This window comes from Galeopterus variegatus, unplaced genomic scaffold, assembly GCF_000696425.1.
Source record: "Galeopterus variegatus unplaced genomic scaffold, G_variegatus-3.0.2 Scaffold2882, whole genome shotgun sequence".
Lineage (NCBI taxonomy): Eukaryota > Metazoa > Chordata > Mammalia > Dermoptera > Cynocephalidae > Galeopterus > Galeopterus variegatus.
In genome coordinates this window covers 80,770-103,015 of record NW_007728993.1, presented here as the reverse complement: position 1 = coordinate 103,015, position 22,246 = coordinate 80,770, and the positions used below count along the sequence as shown (strand labels likewise).

The 22,246-nt window shown below is 48.2% G+C and overlaps 2 protein-coding genes across 4 annotated transcripts; one reads left to right on the top strand and one right to left on the bottom strand.

The window, feature by feature from the left end:
- The first annotated feature begins 4,777 nt into the window (after positions 1-4,777).
- On the top strand, positions 4,778-10,843 carry TMEM91 (transmembrane protein 91). Of its 3 annotated transcripts, none has more exons than XM_008583283.1 (4): positions 4,778-4,817; positions 6,563-6,792; positions 9,792-9,941; positions 10,484-10,843. In XM_008583283.1, exons 2-4 carry the CDS (start codon positions 6,592-6,594, stop codon positions 10,640-10,642), a joined length of 510 nt encoding a protein of 169 aa, XP_008581505.1. In that variant the 5' UTR covers positions 4,778-4,817; positions 6,563-6,591; the 3' UTR covers positions 10,643-10,843. The 3 variants fall into 3 exon arrangements, with proteins under 3 accessions (XP_008581505.1, XP_008581506.1, XP_008581504.1); XM_008583284.1 differs by lacking the exon at positions 4,778-4,817 and adding an exon at positions 5,435-5,563 and having other exon boundaries at positions 10,632-10,843; XM_008583282.1 differs by lacking the exon at positions 4,778-4,817 and adding an exon at positions 5,435-5,563.
- A 1,608-nt stretch (positions 10,844-12,451) lies between these two features.
- On the bottom strand, positions 12,452-22,165 carry EXOSC5 (exosome component 5). The gene is made up of 7 exons (XM_008583296.1): positions 22,162-22,165; positions 21,670-21,882; positions 17,646-17,759; positions 16,976-17,097; positions 15,129-15,269; positions 13,852-13,941; positions 12,452-12,801 (listed from the first exon to the last, which is right to left on the bottom strand). The coding sequence occupies exons 1-7, from the start codon at positions 22,163-22,165 to the stop codon at positions 12,709-12,711; spliced, it is 777 nt and encodes a 258-aa protein (XP_008581518.1). The 3' UTR covers positions 12,452-12,708.
- Positions 22,166-22,246: the final 81 nt, after the last annotated feature.

The following is a 22,246-nucleotide window of genomic DNA, read 5'->3' as shown; positions in this document are numbered from 1 at the left end:
AGTGTTAAGTACATTTACGTTGTTGTGCAACCAACCTCCAGAACTATTTTCATCTCGAGAAACTGAAACTCTGCTCGTACCCCCATACCAGGCAACTGCCAAAAAAAAAAGAAAAGAAAAGAAAGAAAAAGAAAAACTGAAACTCTAGACCCATCAAACGACTACACCTGCCCCCATTCCTTCCTCTTTCCTAGCCCCTAGCAATCACCATTCTGTTTTCTGTCTATAAATTTGGCCACCGTAGGTACCTCATATAAGTGGAATCATACAGTATTTGTCCTCTTGTGACTGGCTTTTTTAAAAAAAATCATACCTGAGGGGCCAGCCCGTGGCTCACTTGGAGAGTGTGGTGCTGATAACACCAAAGCCGCGGGTTTGGATCCCCATATAGAGATGGCCGGTTAGCTCACTTGGGAGAGCATGCCACCAAGTCAAGGGTTATGATACCTTTACCAGTCATCTTTAAAAAAATTAAAAAAAAAAAATCATACCTGAATAAAGCTGGAAATGACTGGTTTATTTTCCTTAGCACAATGTCCTCAAGTTTCATTCATGTTGTAGCATGTGACAGGATTTCCTTCCTTTTAATTTCTGTTGTATGTATATACCACATTTGTGTAAACATTCATCTGTTTATGACACTTGGGTTGCTTCCACCTTTTGGCTATTATAAATAATACTGCTATGAACATGAGTGTAAAAATATCTTTGAGACTCTGCTTTTAGTTCTTTGGGTATGTTCCCAGATGTGGAGTGCTGGACCATGTGGTAATTCTATTTTTAATTTTTTGAGGAATTGCCACACAGTTTTCCATATCAGCAGTACATATTGTTTTACACCTTGCTTTTTCCACTCAGTGATAAATCTTGGAAACTTATCCATGTCAATATGTAAAGATCTAACTTACTCTTTTTCAAAAATAACTTTTTTGAAGTATAACAGATGAACAGGAAAGTGCACAAGTGCATAAATTAGCAGTTTGATTAAATTGCATAAACTGAACACACCTGGTAACCAGAACTCAAGAATATGACCAGCCTCCCAGGATGTCCTTTATGCCTCTTCCAGGATGCCCCTAAGGGTAACTACTAACTGGATTTCTAACAACATGGGTTAGTTCTGCCTGTTTTTGTACTTTATATAAATTAAATCATACAATATGAATTTTTTTGTGCCCGCTGTCTTTGCTCAGTGTTTTGTTTGCATGTAGCTGTAGATCTTTTGTTCTCATTGCTGTATAGTTTCCTTTTGTGAAGATGGCAGAATTTTTTTATCCATCCTGTTTATGGGAATTTGCCTTTTGGTGGACATAGCTCACATCTGGTTGAGGTGAACTTGCTGGGTCACAAGATATGTTCAGCTGTAGTAGAAACTGCCAACACATTTTCCTAGTCCTTGAACCCACCACACTCCACCAGCCCTGTGACAGCTCCTGCTCCTCCAGATCCTCCTCAACACTTGGTTGTTTTTGTTCTTCATTTTAGCCGCTCTGGTGGGTGTGTATTGGTATCATATCATGATTTTAATTGGCATTCCCCTGATGACTAGTCGAATATATATATATATATTTTTTGTATTTCATTGTTCCCTTGGATTTCATCTTTTGTGAAGTTTCTGTTCAAGTCTTTTGCCTGCTTTTCTGCTTCAAAAAAGTTTGTGGAAAAAATGGAGTTAAAAGATAATACGCAGATCCCTGTACTGGCCAGCTGCTAAAATTAAATAAAAAGATAATGTGAATCTTTCCATGAACTTTTTGAAGACCCCTCATATACACACACACACACACACACACACACACAGATACTATATAGGAGATAATGTAGGCATATCTTTTTGAGAAAGGAAAGCTTTTATTTTTATTTTTATTTTATTATTATTTTTTTAAAGATGACCGGTAAGGGGATCTTAACCCTTGACTTGGTGTTGTCAGCACCACACTCACCCAGTGAGCAAACCGGCCATCCCTATATGGGTTCCGAACCCGTGGCCTTGGTGTTATCAACACCACACTCTCCCGAGTGAGCCACGGGCCGGCCCGAAAGCTTTTAATTATGTGCAATTTTAGTGGTACGACCTAAGTAGGTTCCTGCTGCAAGGAATTTGAGGACCTCCTCTTCATTTGCAGGACATCAAGGGCTCCAGATATTGTGAAATGTTCCCGTTAAATTATGATGGGCATACAGAACAACACCATATAGTAAAATTCTCCAAAGAATAAGGGAACTCTCATATAATTGTAGTACTGATTTAACATCACAATATCAATTTATGCTTTTTTTGGGGGGGTGGCTGTCTGGTACAGAGATCTGAACGTGGTGTTATCAGCACCATGCTCTAACCAAGTGAGCTAACTGGCCAGCCCTTCATTTAACATTGATACAGGGCCGGCCCGTGGCTCACTCGGGAGAATGTGGTGCTGATAACACCATGGCCGCGGGTTCGGATCCCATATAGGGATGGCCGGTTTGCTCAGTGGGTGAGCGTGGTGCTGACAACACCAAGTCAAGGGTTAAGATCCCCTTACCGGCCATCTTTAAAAAAAGACAAAAAACAAAAAAACATTGATACAAAACTGTCATCTAATCTGTAGCCTATATTCAGATTTCCCTAGTTGTCCCAATAACGTACTTAGTCACTATTCCCCCAGGATCATTCCCTTTTTTTTTTTTTCTGCAGCTGGCTGGTACAGGGAACCAAACCTTTGTTACAAGTCTGTGCTCAAACTAATTGAGCTAACTGGCCATACTTTGCATTTACTTGTTATGTTTCTTTAGTTTCCTTTCATCTAGTACATGTCAGCCAGCTTTTTAAAATTATTATTGTTGTTATTATTTTGTTTTGTTTTTTGGTGGCTGGCCGGTACAATTATTTTGTTTTTTTCATAATATTGACATTTTGAAGAGTACAGGCCAGCTACTTTATACAGTGTAAAACCCTCATTTTGGCTTTGTCTTCTGTTTTCTTATTATCAGATTCAGGTTATGCATTTTTAGCTTTTTTTTTCTTTCTTTCTTTTTTTTTTTTTCCAGCTGGCTAGTACAGGGATCCAACAGGTTATGCATTTTTGGTAGGAAAACCACAGAAATGATGTGTCCTCCTTAGTGTATCATATCAGGAGGCACATGAGGTTGCTTTGTTCCATTACTGGTGATGTTAAATTAATTTTTATCACCTGGTTAAGGTGATGTCTGCCAGTTTTCTCCACTATTGTTTTTTCCTTTGTGATAAATAATCTATGAGAAGATACTTTGAGATGAAATAAATATCTTGTTCCTCATTAAACTTTCACTCAAAGGTTTAAGCCTCTGGGGCCGGCCTGTGGCTCACTCGGGAGAGTGCGGTGCTGATAACACCAAGGCCGCGGGTTCAGATCCCATATAGGGATGGCCGGTTTGCTCACTGGGTGAGCGTGGTGCTGACAACACCAAGTCAAGGGTTAAGATCCCCTTACCCGTCATCTTTTTAAAAAAAAAAAAAAAAAGGGTTAAGCCTCTATTGATGATCCTTGCTGGAATCTTGTGTTTAATAATCCAGGCCCATCTCAAACTCTGAGATGCCTGGGCCTCTCCCGACCTCCCGAAAGGGGTGGGGTTGGGGAGGCTATAAAAGGCTGGTGGTGGCCAGAGAGCTCTAGCTGGAAGTGCATTAATATCTAGGGTGCCTTAGAAGGACAAGGGTACTCACAGAGCTTAGTGACTCAGTGAAAAACTGAGGCTGGTGGGAATTCATGCCCTCAACCCTCAAATATATAAGGAAGGCCCACTTTGTATCAGGCACTGTTTTAGGCTTTGAGGCACAGCAATGAACAAAAGAGATTAAATCTCAGCCCTTGTGGAGTTAACACTAATGTGGGAGGATTCAAACCACAAACAAAAGAAATACATAATATGTTTCATAGTGATATGAAAAAACAACTAGAGCAAGGTTAAGGAGATAGTAACAGGGTACCTCTCCTGAGCAAAACAATCTTGCCTCCTTTTCTCTCACCTTTGCCTCTGTGGGTCTCCCTGCCTCTGTAGTCTGCCAAAAGCTCTGGCTGAGCCAAGTGCACTCGCAGACTCTATCTGTTCTCCCCAAGAGTGGGGCCTGTGCCAGCTCCACCGTCTGGACTCTTGGCACAGAGCCCTGGAGTCCTGGAGTGAGGGAACTCCAGCTGGCCCCACATCAGGCTGGGGAATCCTCTGGTCTGATGAGATGGAGGGCCTCTAGTTGATAAGGGGAGGCCAGTGCAAGGCTCCCTGAAGAAGGTGGAGGCTTGCAGGGCGAGGAGATTCCCCTAATTAGACTGATAGAGATGAATACAAATAATAATATTAATTAACATCATCAAACATGTTCAGAGTACTTTGCCAGGCTTTGGGTAAATGTTGGACATTTCTTATCGTATGCAATCTAAGTACTTTATTATTTTATTTTATTAAAAAAATTTTTTTGGCAGCTGGCTGATATGGGGATTCAATGAATACTTTATGTACATTATCACAGCTAAGAAGCAGGGAGTATTTCCCTCATCTTACAGATGAAGAAATAGGGGTTTGGAGAGGTGAAGCCATTGTGCAGAGGTCACACAGCAAGTGCCTTGACGGGCTTGGAAAGCAACCCAGGTCTGTGTGGATCCAAATAATGTCTCACGAACACCACTTGTACCACCTAATAATCAGCGCCTCACCCCACCCCGGGCCCCACTCAGCCTCCTTTTCCTGGAAGCCTCCACCCCACTTCTGCCTCTGCTTCCTCCCCTTCCCTTGGGTCAACAAGGAACACAGCCCTGGATTATAACCTGCTGGTCCTAGTACCAGTTGTTTACCTCGACCAAGTAAGCACTCATCTCTGAGCCTCAGTTTCTTTATCTGCAAAATAGGGATAAAAACAGAGCTACTGAGAAGAGTAAGTGCGATGATGGTAAAGCATTTAACTCAGGGCCTGGGGCATCGGCTGCACTCAATGCTGCGCCAGCAGCGTGCTCTCTCTGTGCCTGTTTCTTCCCCGGGCAACAGGACAATCAGTGACAGTGCCTTTAGTACTGTTCTGAGGAATAAATGTGTAAATGTGTATGTAATGCACTAAGAATAGGGCACACAGTTAGCCAGAGCTGCTGTTACCATTATTGGGTATTATTGGGCAACGGGGGTGCGGAGGAGGAGGCTGGGCCAAGCCAGGAAGGCCCCGGGGAATCGGGGGAGCCCCCTCCACCGATCAGCAAAGCGTGGGCCTGTGCTCAGGGCTGGGGGGAAGGGCCACTTTCTCAGAGACCCCCACCTCACACCTGGGCGTGACGGGCCAGCGACCCCGCGCTGACGTCGGCCTTCAAGGCCTCCTCCCCGGCCACCGCGGGGGCGGAGCCGGGAGGCCATCGCCCCGCCTCATCCCCGCCTCATCCCCGCCCCCGCGCGCCGCGGGCCCGGGGCGCTGAGACCCGACTGAGCAGAGATCGCAGACCCGGCGTTTCCCGGGCCCGGCCCGGGGATGCGGCATTCGCTGTTTGCCCACCCCGCGGGCGACAGTGTCAGGGCGGGTGTCGATGCAGGGGGACCAGGAGGTCATGTCCTATGACCGTGGGCGGTGAGTGAGGGGCCCAGGTGGCGGGCAGCATCCCTCTCCTGAGTCCTGGAGTTGGGGATGGGGAGGCAATGGCTCAGTCAAGGTTTAGAGAGAGCAGGCAGGAGGTTTAGGGGTCCCCCAGGGGGAATCGAGTGTGTATGTGTATGTGGGTGCTGGGTTTGGGAGTGTTATGGGGCGAGGTGTGCAAAGGAGGATTGGGTAAACCAGGAAGTATCTGGCGAGCTGGTGGGTGTGTGGGGTCATGGGTGTGGGTGGAGTAGGGCAGGAGTGTGTGGACCTGGTGAGTGTTTGGGGCAGGTGTGCAAGGGAAGTGATGGGAACAGGGGACAGTGTCGGGGTGCACATGTGGGAAGCCTGTGTGCGTGTGTGGTTTCTGATACTAGAAGGATTAGGCATGTGCAAGGAGTCATTTGGGATAAATGTGCAAGGAGGTTTTGGGCCTAGAGGTGTTTTCTGGGAGCTGATGTTGTTTGGGGTAAGTATACAAAGAGTCATTTGGGAGATGAACGTGCGCAGTGGGGCTTGGGATTGTCTGGATGGGGATGTGTTGCAGGGGACTTGGGTACTGAGAGCATGTGCAGGTCTGGGGGGCATAGAAGGGGGAGTGTGGACTAAAGTTCCAGCCTTGATCGGGGGCGGGGAGATGGGTCTGTGTACTGAGGAAGTGTGTGTGAGCCTGGATGAGTGTTGAGGGGGTGTGAACTGGAATGGGCGTGTTGGTGGGGAGTTCATGGAGCCAGTAAGTATGTAAGGCATGGTTTGGGATAAGTGTGCAACAAGTGTGTGGTTTTTGCCTGAGAGAGATATCCCAGACCCCTGAGTTCTCTTCATAACTTGGGCCAACCCCTTTTACTCTTGGCCTCAGTTGTCCTATCTGTAAGATGGGTCTGAGGGTTGTTGAACTAACTAGTCTCTGCTTGAGTTTCTCCAAAGTCAGGGATCAGGGCATGGGTGAAGTGAGACTTTTATAACTTGTCTTTTCCTTCCTCCTACCTCCAGGAAACTCCTTCCAGAGTCTCTTTCCAGCCATGGACAGCCCTAGTCTTCGTGAGCTTCAGCAGCCTCTGCTGTTGGGCACAGGCTGTGAGCTCCCTGCCCAGAAGCCTGATTTGGGGTCTCCGTTGAGAGAGACAGCCTTTGCGGAGTCCCTGAGGGGTTGGCAGTTCCTGTCACCACCGCTTCCCTCTGTAAGCGCTGGCCTGGGGGAACCAGGGTCCCCCGATGTTGAGGTAGGAGCAGCAAGCCTTAGTGGAAGCTAAGGGAAGGGGCTGGAGTTCGGGCACTTATGGCCACCATCTGATAGACTGGCAGCTGGAGGTCTCTGCCCTAGGCCCGGAGTCTCATCTCCCAACCATGTGTTAGTTCTGGGATTTCCAGTTATGGTTGTTCCTGTTCTACATCTCTCCTGGGTTCTTTACCTTTTTCTCTTCAGATCTGTCTCTCATCTTCGTTCCCTGGCCTTTAGCTCTTCGTCTTCCCTCTGATCTCTCTCTCCAGAGCAAATGCACTTCTGGCCTCTGTCAGCCCCAGTCTCTTTTTTTCAGGTTAATGTCACTGATTATAATTTCTTATTCCTTGTACATACTGTCAAACTTGTCTTTTATTTTCATTTATTTTTTGCCAGCCAGCCGGTACAGGGATTGAACCCTGGACCTTGGTGCTGTCAGTATCCATGCTCTAACCAACTGAGCTAACCAGCCATATAAGAAATAATGTTTTTATTTCTTAAACATAGTTCTTCAGTTACTGTTGCTATATAAGAAATCGCCCCAAAACTCTGTGGCTTAAAGTTAACAACAGTCATTATTATCTCATGGTTTCTGTGGGTTGGGAGTTTGGGAAGGACTCAGCTGGGTGGTTCTGCTTTAGGGTCTTTCTTGAGGTTGCAGCAGCTGGAGCTAGAACAGTCCAGGGCTGGCTGGGTATTTCTGTTTTCATGTGGGTAGTCTCAGTGCTTCTACATGTGGTCTCTCCCTGTGGGATGTTTTGGGATTCCTCACAGCATGACGGCTTCAGGGCGGCCAGACTATCGTATACCCCCAGCATGAATGTTTCAGCAAAGCAGAAGCTGCCTCACCTTTTCTGACTTAGCTTTGGAAGTCACGTAGCATTACTTCCACCACATTCTGTTAATTACAAGTGAGTCACAAGCCTGCCCAGATTCAAGGGGAGGGGACACAGACCTCATCCGTTGATGAGAGGAGTATCAAAGTCACACTATAAAAACATCATGTGGGATGGGAGTCTTGTGACTATTTTTGGAAAACACAATCTGCCATACATAGTAAGCATAATTTTGACATAGATAAATCCAACATCTGAAGACTTTGAGGGCCTTATTACTTCCGCTCGTTCACAGTTTCTCATGTGCCTGACTACCTTTGACAGTATGCTGCTCATTGTAATTGAAAAATCATTTTTAGGAAAAATTATTTTGAAGCCTAGTATGAAGGTTCCTTCCTCCGGAAAGGAATTGGTTTGCTTCTGTCAGCTGTCTGGGGGCTACCAATGTATTAGTCTGTTTTCCGTCACTTATAAAATACCTGAAACTGGGTAACTTATAAAGAAATTTCTTACAGTTTTGGAGGCTGGCAAGTCCGAGGTTGAGAGGGCACATCTAGTGAGGGCCTTCTTCCTGGTGGGGACCCTCCTCAGAGTCCTGAGGTGGCACAGGGCATCACGTGGTAAAGGGGGCAAGAGTGTTACCATGCTCCCTTGGTCTCCTTATGAAGCCACCAGTCTACTCTTTAATCAGCCCATTAACCCCTGGGATTGACCCACAAATGGATCAGTCTATTCATGAAGGGCACAACCCACATGATCCAATCACCTCTTAAGGGCCCCACCTTTCAAATACCATAGACTGATTTCCTGCCCTCTTAAAACTGTTACAACAGGGATTAAGTTCCAACAGGAGTTTTACAGGGGACATTCAAACTAGAGCAACTAGTTAGAAATCATTTGTAATCTACTTTGAGATTTGAATGAGTCTATTTTTTTATTTGAGCCCCCTTTTAACTGAGGCTTAATTTGCATGCAACAAATGTGAACAGTTTCATGAGTTTTGATGTGTATAAAAGATAAACTCATAATCCTTTAGTTCTGGGACATTTTCTTTTTTTCTTTTTAAAAGATGACCGGTAAGGGGATCTCAACCCTTGACTTGGTGTTGTCAGCACCACGCTCAGCCAGTGAGCGACCGGCCATCCCTATATAGGATCCGAACCCGTGGCCTTGGTGTTATCAGCACCGCACTCTCCCGAGTGAGCCACAGGCCGGCTCTGGGACATTTTCCTAGAAATTTTTTTTTTAAAATATAATTTCCTACCTACTCTTTTTTTTTTTTCTGGAACTTTTTTTTTTTGCAATTTAAATTTTATTAGCATAGTCATGGTTACAAATCATACTTATTCTTTATGCCCCTTATCCAATCTCCCCTCTCCCCCTCCCACCTCTAACTGTAGATTTGTTCTCTCCATCTGATAGATTTAACTCTTCCTCTGTGGGTCTGTTGCCTAGATGATCTGTCCAGTACTGAGACAGGTGTGATCAAGTCCTCCACTATCGTAAATCAGATGCTGCTTCTATTACTCTGGTGTGTTTTGTGAACAGAGAGGGCCTTTTTTATGGGTCTCCGCTGGTGCCCCTCTCTGTGTTAATGAAGTTGAGTCTGGCATGTCATCTGCATGGTGGATGTGACTGCAACTGCTGCTATAGACTAGTTGCTTTTGCGGGAGCTGTGGCAATTGTGGTGGCTATGGAGGGCTACCTGTGTGAAAATGGTGTTTTTGGTGTGCTCTTTACTTGGTTGAGGCTGGGTTCAGCTTCATGCCCCCGAATCCATACCTCAGGGCCCCCGCTGGGTCCCTGAATGAAAGTTAAAATTTTCTGAGATTGATAAATGCCTGCAGGTCAAAAGGGGCCTCCTGTGGTCACTTAACCTGTTAAGGCAATTGTAGTGTCCATGATTGGACCTGTGATCCCCATGAAAATGAACTCAAAACTTTGAGTGTTTTGTGGGGCTCTTCTCTTGGCATGATCCACAGCTTCCCCTCAAAAAGATCCAGAATCCAGAAAAGTCAAAAGTCCATCTCTTTGAACATTTTTGTCTCTGTGTCTCTGGGGAGGTTTTTGGGGGAGGTACTGGTCTTTGGGGGCTATGTGGAGCAGAGCAGTGAGGCAGGAAAGGTGGGTGGAGATGCTCACCCAGGTCCTCTTCTGCCCATAGGACACGTTATCCAGCGACAGTGACTCGGACTGGGATGGGGGTGACCGTCTCTCTCCACTCCTACCCCACGACCACCTTGGCTTGGCTGTCTTCTCCATGCTCTGTTGTTTCTGGCCCATGGGCATCGCTGCCTTCTGTCTGGCCCAGAAGGTCAGTTTGTGTGTGGGACTGGGAGGGGACTGGATATAAGAGAAAAATGCACTAGAAAAACCAAAAGCAAAAGAGGAGCCATGTTGGAGTGGGGGCCACATGGAGATGGAGAAAAGGATCCACACAGAAACAAGCAGGGGTAAAATGAGGCATGTTTTCTAGAGGGCAGCCCAGGGTGGTAGTTTGGAACCTGAACTCAAATTGTGTCTGCCACTACCTGTAAGATTTTGGGCAAACCACTCAACTTCCCTGTGCCTCATTTTCCTCATCTGTAAAATGTGAATAATTCCTACCTCAGGGTCACTGTGAGAACCAAATGTGTTAGAACAATGGCATATAATAATGTATGTTTTTATCAGTCATTCAGTATCCCCAGTGCCCAACTGTGCCTGACCCATAGTAGGTTCTCCACATCTGTTTTTAGAATATATGAATGAATGGGTATGTTGGGTGAAGGAGGGGTCGGGGAAGGGTCTGGGATTGTGGGAAGCAGGGTGGGGATGAGGGGATGCCTGGGTCACTGCTGTCCACTGCCTCTACAGACCAGCAAGGCTTGGGCCAAGGGGGACATCCAGGGGGCAGGGGCTGCCTCCCGCCGCGCCTTCCTGCTGGGGGTCCTCGCTGTTGGTCTAGGCGTGTGCACGTATGCGGCTGCTCTGGTGACCCTAGCTGCCTACCTTGCCTCCCGAGATCCACCCTAGTTGCCCCTGTGACCCGCTGTGAACCCAGAGTCAAGCAGCCCAGTGCACTCATGGCACAGAGTGGAGAATCCTGGTTGAAGAGGAAGCGGCATCAGCATCCAGAAATGGGAGGCAACTGGACAACCTCCTCCCCTTCCTGGCCACCACGCACTGGGCGGCAGCAATGTGAAAGATTAAACACCAGACACTCTCGCAACCAAACCTGTGTCTGTCTGTGTGTGTGGGAAGGTGGAAGGGGTTAGGAGTACCTGAGACCAGAAAGGGACTGGCCAGGTAACAGGATGTGCTGGGCAAGCCCAGGTGCTCCCTGAGACCTCAGAGCTGGAGAAGGGGGTAAATCAGTGGGGTGGAGGGTTTCCAAATTACAGAATGTTCACTTCACAACACTAGTGGTTAGCAATTAGAGGGCTGCATTCCAAGCCCTTCCTCCAAAGCTGTGTAACCTGGGCCCAAGTGACTTCTCTTTGAGCTTTTTTCTCATCTGCAAAATGGGACTGGCTTTCTCCACATCCCAGCTGTGATGAGGATTAAATACATCCTTCATGTAAATGGCTTTTTGCTGTTTCCCTCTGAGTTCTTTTGACAGCAAGTGGCCCAACTGTGGGACAGTTATTCTTTGCAGGAAGCTCACATATCCTTGGCTTTTGCCCACTACATACCCTGGAGGGTAGGGGGAAAGGGGCAGTCAAATGGTAACTAAACTTGCCCCCTATATTTCCAAACGTCCCTTAGTGGGTGCTTCCATCCCTGACTAAGCACCAACAAGCCTCAACTACTTGTTTATAGATGGGGAACCACAGTTCAGCATGTGCTGGTGTCTCCCTGGGTTTTGTTTGAACAGTGAGGGCTCTGCGACTGGACTTCCCCAGTGGGATCCTTTTTCCGCTGCAGGCTAGCTGGGGACCTTGGGCAGCTAGCTGGCTTATGAGCTGGTTTCCTCATCTTAAAATGGAGACTGTCATAGGGCCGGCCCGTGGCTCACTCGGGAGAGTGTGGTGCTGATAACACCAAGGCCACGGGTTCGGATCCTATATAGGGATGGCCGGTTCGCTCATTGGCTGAGCGTGGTGCTGACAACACCAGGCCAAGGGTTAAGATCCCCTTACCGGTCATCTTTAAAAAAAAAAAAAAAAAATGGAGACCGTCATAACAGCCCGTCCTTACAATGTTGCTGGGTGGGTTAAAGCAGCACTCAGAACAAAGGCCCTATGAGCATGCTGCGCCTGCTCCTCCCCCAATCCCATCTCCTCCCTCTCCAGCCACTGGCCACCTTGCTGTTCCTCGACACCTGAAGGATCTGATCTCCCCCTATGTTATCCAACAGCCCACTGTCTTTCCTCTTTCAGATGTCCCCATCCATGGGAAGGCATCCCTGACTGATGTATTGAATTTACCGTCCCCAAACTAACTCACCCAAATTCCTGTTCCCTGCTTTTTAATTTTTTATAGCATTTACCACCATCTGACAAATACCAATTTTATTTGCCCATCACCCCCCTGTTCCTCAAACATGGGATCTGAGTCTCTCTTGTTCATTCCCAGTTCCTTAGCACCTAGCAGGGCCTGCATATAGCAGGTGCTCATCACATTTGTTAGAACAAATGAATATAAGGGTACTTCAAAATGTTCATGGAAAAATAGAATTAAAAGATAATATGAATCAGGGACTGGCAAGTTAACTCAGTTAGTTAGAGCACAGTATTATAACACCAAGGTCAAGGGTTCAGATCCCCTTACTGGCCAGCTGCCAAAAGAAAACTTTGAAAAGATAATATGAATCTTTCCATGAACTCTTTAAGTACCCTTTTGTTGACTCATTTACTCAATAAATTGAGCTCCTTTTAATGTTATCCTTGCAGAGGGGGAGGTCATGCCCCCATGCCTGGGGCTGTCAGGGGCTGAGGTTTCTGTCCTCCTCAGCAGGAGCCCCTGCAGCTACAGAACTACAAGCTCACATGTGCACACAGGGACAGAGAGGCAAGACTGGCTGCTGGTTTACTTGAGGCTGGAGGTGGTGGGTGGTGGCAGTGGGAGGGGCACCCTGCTCCAGCTTGCCTCAGCTTGCCTCAGCTCTTGGAGTAACGCCTCTGCAGGGATTCCCGGTAAAAGCGGAAGACGTGTTGCGAGGCAGCCTGAGCTGCAGCCAGGCACTGCTGGAGCTGGGAGGGGAAGAGACTTGTCAGTGCTTGGGGCCTTGCCCTGCACACCCACACAGCCCAGCTGACCTGAGAGGTTCCCTAACCCCACTTGACTCCATTAACCCCCAAACCTACCACTTCCTCCCCACCCCCCACCCCAGGTGAGGTAAGTGGTGAGGGGATTATTTCAGGTGCGTTTTCTTCTTTCTCACTTCATGCGCTCTTAGAGGGGAACAGGAGGGAAAACAGCATGGCTTCAGGGATCAGATTCTGACAGTGACAGGACCTTAGACCAATGGGATCAGGCAACACCTTGGAAGAGACCCCAACCTTGTAGAGCCTATGGAAACTGAGAGCTCTCAGATTTAGACAGGTCTTAGGATTTTAGAGCCACAGGCCCTTTGGCCCCAAAGAATCTTAAGAGCCATGAAATCAGGGACCACAAATCTTTACTGCCACTTATTCTTACATTCATAGGGGGTCCAGAATGGAAATGCTCTTGGAGACCATTTGGCTTAACTGTTTCCAAACTCTGTTCCTCAGAGACATAGAATTCCAGGTGGCTCACCCTTTGAGCTGGAAGTTGGTGGCCTACAGATCCCCACACCTCCTGATTTCAAACTGAGCTCCTCCTCTTGGGCTTCTGTTTAAAATTTCCACCAAGAGGGCCGGCCCGTGGCTCACTCGGTAGAGTGTGGTACTGATAACACCAAGGCCCCGGGTTCGGATCCTATATAGGGATGGCCGGTTTGCTAAATGGCTGAGCATGGTGCTGACAACACCAAGCCAAGGGTTGAGATCCCCTTACCGGTCATCTTAAAAAAAAAAAAAAGATCCCCTTACAAGTCATCTTAAAAAAAAAATTAAAAAATAAATAAATAAATAAACAAATAAATAAAATTTCCACCAAGGTTTCTGTGGTTACAAAGTCCAAAAACTCTTTTTTATAGACAGGGATGCAAGGAAGAGGCCCTGCTTAATACTCTCAGAGTCCCGGGCAGAGTTGGGACAAAATCTCATGTCAGGATGGGAAGGAAGATATGGCTTTCACCCCCACCCCCATGCTGGTACCTCGGCATTGGAGTAGAGTCCCTTGGTCGTAGACATCAGCAGCTTCTGTTCCACACTGTCGAGTGCAAAAGTCAGGACTGCCCGGGCCTCCTATGGACAATGGGTAGAAGGTGGTGGAAGACCTAAAGCTTTACCCTCAGGTAAAATCTCAGTTGGTCCCAAAGAGGGGACTCCAGACCCTCAGCCTCAAGGCCTTGCCCTTCCCACAGCCAGGTGCTTACATATGGAGTACAGTTGTTGTCAACATACCACCCCTTCCATTTCCCTAGGTAACAGCGCTCTACCTTTCCTTTGTAGAAAGCTCCTCAAGCTCCTTACCTGGTCCATCTCAGCCTCCCATTCACCCTTCCATGCTCTGTACTGCAGGGGCTGGAAGCCAGCAAACTAGATTTCCCAGGCTACCTTGCCAGTTAGAGTCTACCAGTAATCTTGTGGGAGACTGGAAGGAGGAGAGAGAAGCATCCTGGCCCTCATTCTGACAGTGGCAGTTGCCATAATTGCCATACAGAGCTGCTGGATTCTGGACTTTGGCAGCCAGGACAGAGGTGGAACATCTTTCGTGCAACCAGGACCAACTGTGACGTCTCCAACAGCACACAGCAGGAGCTAGCTCGCAGGTTCAGCCCAGGGCTGGTAAATGCATTCAATTCCCTCTGAAGAAAATACCATAAGTGATTTGTTTTCCTGACTGGATGTGACCATTACAACAGTGGGCAGATAACTCATAACCACAGCCCTAGGACACTATGAACCTGAGTGGATGAGGAAAGCTCTCTTCTCTTCCTATTTGCTTTTGAGCCTCTTAAGATGGATGCATAAAGCTTAAGGGGCCAGTCTCAGCCTCAGAAAAGATGCTGGCCAGATAGAGTGTAGCCTTGTAACACCAAGTCAAGGGCTGGGTATCCCATATCAGCCAGCTGCCAAAAAAAAAAAAAAAAAAAAAAATGCTGGCCAGAGAGAATGAAGCTGACATGCAGAAAAAAGCAGGCATGAGAAATCAAGCAAGGAAATCCAAATGGTGTTTAAAGTCCTGGTTTTAGTTAGATCTCTGTTTTTTGAGTGTGGTAATAAGTCAATAAATTCGCTTTTTGCTTATGCAAGTTTGAGTTGGGTTACTAGCACTTGCAGCTGAATGAGCCCTGAAGAACAGAGCAGAGCTTTGCCAACTGGGACTGAGGTGGCATAAGGCAACTGTTCCGCAGAGAAGCCAAACCTGAAGGAAGAGAGAGAAAGCTGTCTGGCCTCCACCCTTCAGCCACCTGGGTCTTCCAACCTACCTTTTCTTGCTTGGCTGTGGGGTCCAGCACAAGTGTCCCATCAGAGTCCAGGGCACAGGTGACCCCACAGAAGAGAGCCCGCATGGGTACACCTGTATCCACCAATGCCATGCAGGCAGCATTCAGGCAACAGGCTAGGAGCTGAGCACCACAAGGAGCAGTTAAGAAGAGTTTCTACTGTAGGGCTGGCCAGCAGAACGAATCTGTGCCTCCCTTTACCCTGGTGATGCCTGTGGCAGACATCACTAATTGATCACAGAAAGGCAGTATGACAGAATGGTTAAAAGTGGTTCTGGGATCAAGTAACCCTGAGTTCCAGATTTGGTCTTGCTGTCTCTCAGCTATGTAACTTTGATTAGGTGACTTACTCTGAGTCTCCATCTCCTCGTGTTAAACAGGGATCATATATTCAACAGATACATGCTGGAGTAGGTACCAAGCATCTCAGGGAAACAGAGTCAGAGGGAAAGAAACCTTTCATCACACGGGAGAGGAACTGGCAAAGCCAGACCCAGAACTTTGAATCTAATAGGTAGCCACTACACAGGTGGTAGAGCTGGCAGGACGCTGCTGCCCTCAGGGAGCCCACAGTCAAGGGTGGGGTGTGGCTGTGCACCTTCTGCAGAAGAGCACAGGCTGCAGCCAGACAGCAGCTCTGCGTGGTTCCTCATATCTTTCTTCCCCAGTCCTAGCAAGTGGGTGAGGGTCCCAGGTTTAGAATCAATCAGTTCCAGCTCTGCCGTTGACCCTCTGTCACTTTCACTGAGCTTCAGTATCCACCTCTATAAAATGGGGTCACAACATCTCCTCTGCCCCCATTATAAAGTGCCTGCCCAGTGCAGGGCCATGTACCAGTGAAGCCCTCTAGAAATGCCCATTTCCTGGGCTGGCTGTTTAGCTCAGTTGGTTATAATGCAGCCTTATAACACCAAGGTCATGGGTTCAGATCCCTGTACTAGCCACACACACACACACACACACACACCCATTTCCAGTCCTCACCCACACACACACCCATTTCCAGTCCTCACCCTCAATCTCACTTGCCTACCACAGGGATCTTTCAAGGCTGAGCTCCTGACTCAGCCGCTCTGCCTGCTCAGGGCTCCCCCAGCGTGGAGAACCTGAAATCCATGGTACAGAGCAAAGGTCACTGGTACAGGCTCTGGAGTTAGGCCTGGGTTGAGTCCTGCCTCTGCTGCCTTCTTTTTTTTTTTTTTTGTCTTTTTCCGTGTCCGGCAACGGATCGCAACCCTCAGTGTCGCCCCCGTACCGGACCGGGACCGGCAACGGGATCGCAACCCTCGGTGCTGCTCCCGCACCTCGCTCAGCCAGTGAGCGGGAACCGGTCTGTATGTGGGATCCGAACCCTCGGCGGGAGCGCCGCCACGCTTCCCAAGCAGCACATGATAGCAGTGCGCCACCGGGCCGGCCCCCTCTGCTGCCTTCTGACTGTGACCTTGGGCAAACCAAATCCCCATTCTGGGCCTCAGTTTCCTTACCTGAGACATGAGAACATAGGGACACTCATCTGCCAGGGTCCTTGGGATCTAGAACCAGATGGCTTGGGCCCAAGTCTTGGCTCTGCCACTTATATGGGTATTATAATGGCACCTGTTTCATGTGCTGTGAGGATGAAACCAGTTAACATGCATACAGCACTTAGAACAGTGCCTGGCACATAGTAAGTACTAAAGCTATGTTTTTTATTCTTCAACAAGTTGGTGCCTATCAAGTGTTTGGAGGTCTTCTGGCTAGCAGAGGGTAGGTACATGGCCATCAGAAGGGAGGCAATCAGCAAGGTTCTGGAGAACCTCCTGGAGGAGGAGGCTTGAGGGAAAGGATACAGAGCCAGCATCACTGATGACCTGCAGCACCACGGTGATGGAGGTTCGCGGGTGCAACGCTCCCAGCACCACCGCCTCACAGGTGTTTCTGATCAGCCGCTCCCGGGACTTCTCTGCTACGCCTGGGGAAATTGAGGGGAAGCTGTCATGCTCTTCCCTTCCATCTGGCTCACCTTCCTCCATACATCGCACCCAAGCTCTCTGGAAAGGGCCTTGCAGTCTCAGCCTGTGATGGTGCAGGAACCTGCACGGATGACATCCCCAGTAGGAAGGAGGCAGGGCCTGACCGCCACCCACCCCACCCTTGCTACCTCCAGCACCCACCAAGGGAGACATCTGGGGGAGGAAAACCTAGGAGTTCCCATGTCTTGTGCTGCTGCCCACTCCCACCCCAGTGGGTCCAGCCCATAGGGAGTGAGAAAGACAGAGGGTATAAGGGCAGGAAAACAGGTTAATAGAAAGAAGGGGAGATGGAGGCATGGAAGAGAAAACAGAGGAAGGGAGGGAGAAATGGGAGGCAGAGAGAAAAGTGACAGAAACTGAGGCTCAGAAGCAGAACTAGCTGAGGGGAGATGAGAAGAGGAAACGGAGACTGGGCACAATAGGCAGGGAGGAGCTGGGGAAAGCTCCCGACAGACCAGGCATCGGAGGTTCAGCTGGGCCCAATTACCAGGAAGCCCGATCTTCGGCCTTAGGATCACTTCCAGCGTGGCCTTGTTGAAGATCTCTTTGCTGACCTTCACCTCGGCTGGCCCATACACACCTGCCAGGACGGAGGTATCACCTGGGGAGATAGCAGGATTGGCCTCACCCACATCTTCCCTGCTTCTGGGGCCCAATGCTTGGCACTTAACAGTATAGGTACTGAGCCTGGTGGCCAGGACTCCCCATGTCACCCCTGCCATTTGTTGGCAGTGATTCTTTGGCCACTCACTTCATTTCTCTGCCTCTACTTTTTTATCTGTAAAATGAGGATAACAATGGTATCTACTTCATAGCATTCTTATGAGGATTAAATGACACAATTCATGTAAAACTTAGAATGCTTCCGGTACATGCTGAGTGCGCAACAGACATTAGCTGATATTAACTTTAACAGAAAGTTCTTCCTGAGAGCTAACCTTCCTCCCTCTTACTGCGGCTGGTCTCAACTTCTCTTTCCAAAGCTTCCCCAGCCCAGCTCTTGTCCCTCAGGCTCTCATTTCCAAATTCTGCAGCAATGCAAACACCTGAGAAAGGGATAAATATTTGGGGTGAATCCTGACTCCTGTTTATATCCCCAGAGTGGGTATGAATAGGGTATGGGAGGTAAGACTTGGGAAATAAAAAGCCTGGCTTCTAGTCCTGTCTGCCTCCTCCTGGCTCTGTAAGCTCCAGTGATTTTACTCACCTTTCTGGGCCTCAGTTACCATCTGTAAATGAAGAGATTGGACTAGAACAGTGGCTTTGAAACTTCTCTGACTACAACCCCCAATAAGAAATACATTTGAGGGCCGGCCCGTGGCTCACTTGGGAGAGTGTGGTGCTGATAACACCAAGGCCACGGGTTCGGATACCTATATAGGGATGGGCAATTAGCTCACTTGGGAGAGTGCGGTGCTGACAACACCAAGTCAAGGGTTAAGATCCCCTTACCGGTCATCTTAAAAAAAAAAAAAAAAATACCAGACCCCAATGCCCAGATCCTTCCCCAGATCTCCTAATTTAACTGTTTAGGGGTGGGGTGCAGGCACTGGGAGCGTCAGAGCTCCTCAGGTGATTCTGATTTGCAGTGGGCCTACCAACTGCAGCGTGAAAAAATGGAGCTCTAGCACAGCTTCTAAACACTGGCTTGCAATCAGAATCACTGCAGGAGTTAATTAAAACAAAGAGGGCCATCCTTGGTAGGCATGGGGTGGATACCAGGGCTCTGCATTTTTACAACTTTGCCAGAGATTCTGAGAACAAAATTGTTTCAAACACACTTTTTGAGGGTCTGCCAAGGACTTCTCTTGCTTCATGGCCCTTGAGGTTTTAGAACATGGAAGGGGCTGCCCTTCTCCTTATTTATTAGGTTCTAAAAAACTTTAGGCATCTGAATTCATTAAGAGAGCTAAGCCTGAGAGACTGTCTGGGAAGGTCCCTGGTTGGGGCCATTTTTCCTGGGAAGAGGAGCTGCTACACAACTGAGGGATTCTCTTTCCAGGAAACCCAATTTGCCTTCACATGGGAGGTGCACTTAGCTACAGGAGAATCTGTTCTGAAGGGGGTAGTACCCCAAGAAGAACTAGATCCTCGCTGGGGTTATCATCTCTGCCACATGAGTGTCTGTGTTGCCTGCCACTCCAGTGCCTGCCACTTACCAGCTGTCTGTATTCTGCTTGAGCACAGGAATCCCTTTCCTCTCACCTTGAGGACACGACTCCAGCAATTCTCTCCTAGCTCAATCCTACATTCATCTTTAACTTCTGCCTCATTTATCTGATCCTCTTACAGCAAAGCTTCTGAAGAACTCTTCTCTTCCTTGACCCCACCACTCTACTGCAGCAGCTCGACAGCATCATGTTTCAAATTATCAACCTTCACGTGACCTAGCCTCCCAGTAAGATGCAAACAGCAGCAGCCCTTCATCTCAAGCAGGGCCTTTTCTTGGCTTCCGGTCACCACCCTCTCCTGGTTTCCCCCTTCTTCACTGGCAAATCCTTCTCAGTTTCCTTTGCTAGCTCCTCATGGATGATCTCTCAAAGTTGTAGGGCCCAGAGCTTGGTCACAGGACCTCTTCTCTTTTCCATCTATAATCATTTGATCCAATCAATAGCTTGAAATACCATCTATAGCCAGAGGGTTCCAAATTGTGTATGTCCAACTTGGGTCTCTGCTGACTTGTATGTCCAGTTGCCCAGTTCACACTGCCATTCTGATGTCTACTTGGCACTGCAAACCTAAGGTTCCAAACTGAACTCCTCATCTTCCCCCATTGCAGCTGATCTGGGCAGAAACCTTAGTTACCCTGACTTTTTTTCCTCATATCCCAAACCAAACCATATGTAAATTTTGTCAGTTTTACCAAAATACACCCATAATCACACCACCTCCACCGCTTCCACCCTGGTCTGAGCAACCATCATCTCCCTGTTTTCTCCATACCTCCCTACAACAGCAACCAGAAATTTTGTTAAAATATACTCAGACCATGTTACTCTATGCAAAACTTCCAATGGCTGTCATCTCACTCACGAGGCTTACATGATCGGCACTCCTCCTTCTCTCTCTCTGATCCCCCCTCTCCTACTAACTATTCTCCACTCACTGCTCCAGCCACACTGGCTTCCTGACTGTCCCTCACACATGCCAGGTAAATTCTTGCCTCAGGGCCTTTGCCCCTGCTGTCCCCATGCTTGGTGTGCTCTTCCTCCTGATAATCTCAAAGTTTACTCCTTCACTTTAGGTCTTTTTTTCTTTCTTTCTTTCTTCCTTCTCACGCCCACCCACACAGTGAAACTGCTAGGATGCTCTACCACCTTTAGGTCTTGATTCAAATGTACCTTCTCAGTGAGGCCTTTCCTGACCATCCTACTTAAGACTGCAACCCTCTCCAACACACCCTATTCCCCTTCCTGTTTTTCTCCACAGCATTTTACTACATATTTTACTTAGGTATTTTATTTATTATTTGTCTCCCCCACTAGAATGTAAACTCCGTTAGGGCAGGGACTTTTTATGTTTTGTTTAATGATGTTTCATCAGTGCCTAGAACAGTACTTAGCACAAATAGAAGCAGGCTGGATGGTTATTCAGGTGGTTAGAGCACCACCTTGTAACACCATGAATAAGGGTTCAGACTCCCATGCCGCCAGCTGCCCCCCCTTCCCCACCAAAAGCATAAATACATATATGTTCAATGAATGAAGGAATGAATGAAAGCAGGTTATGTACCTGGGTAGAAGGTAATACTCAAATGAGGAGACTGAAGAATTTATGGGGGTGAACCCCAGGCCTACCTCCAGAGGTATATTTACCAGGGCCAGGGAGTCGAATCTAGTTTGAGAGGTATTTAGCTATGGGAAGGGGATATTTTCCCAATAGGTAACTAATAGGTACCTATCCCAATCTTGGGGATATTTACTTATATAGAGAGAATGTAAATCCCAATCACAGAGATATGTACTCAATCGGTGGGGTGGAAGTGGAGGAAATACTTCTCAATTCAGGGTGGGGACATCACTTCACCTTCAATCTGAGGAGTATTTACTTGGGTATAAGATCTAGGGAGTAATTAAGCCCATGGTGGTGACCTGCCAGTCTCGGAGTATTTATGCAAATAAACAGATTTGCCTCAGTCCGGATGTATGGACCCAGGGGTCTGTGTGGGAAGCGGAGGAGGAATCTAGTCAAGGGGGATATTTACCCTGGTGAGATTTCCCTTTTCCGGTATGTTCATTCTTATGGGGGAGATCTGCCCCTGTTTCATTCTAAGAGGCACTGACCAGGGTGGAGATACCTTCTCCCTTCTAGTCGTAAGATACGTGTGTATCCCGGCGCATCTAGTAGTATCCACGCAAACAAGAAGTTCTGCACCAGCAGGACCGTCATTTACCAGCTAGTATCGCGGGGACGGGGGCGCCCCGTTGCACGGTACACCACAGCCGCTCTCTAAAACAAACAGGACCTGGTTAACGTGGGCCGGGCAGTATTCACCTGGGTCAAGTTCTCACCTTGCAGGAAAGAAGCAGAGCCATCCGGCCGGGACAGCAGGTTCTGTTCGCAGGCAAAGTGCCGAAGGCTGCAGCCGGGGCCCCGAGGGCTAGACTCTATTCCAGGTTCAGCGCGCATATTGGCGTCAGTATACACGGTGTGGCCCCATAGTCCGACACTCCTCGTGCGACCAGGATTGGCACTTCCGCTCACCAGCTGCGCTTGCGTACAGGCTTCGTACCCAGCGCGCAGGCGCAGAGCCGGGGGCCGTCCGAGCGTGGCTCAGCGTTTACCAACAATCTGGCTCCTCCCGCTCCCGCCTCCTAACTCCGGCAAAGGTATTGGATAATAGAAAAGAAGGCCTTGGCATGGGCTCGTCCTACCCGAGGCCCCTGGGTCCTCAGTGGTTTCCCTGAGGCTGTGGTTAGGTTGCCCTCTTTTTGGCCTGTTACAGGAGGAACTACTATGAGGAGATCGGAGTAATTCTGGAGAAGAAGGATTGTCTTCCCCACCCATCTGTGCGTCCTAGCGACCACGGGAGCGGAAGCAGGCGTTGTCTTGGCAGAGTGGTGCTAGTATTTGAGTCAGGCTCGTGAA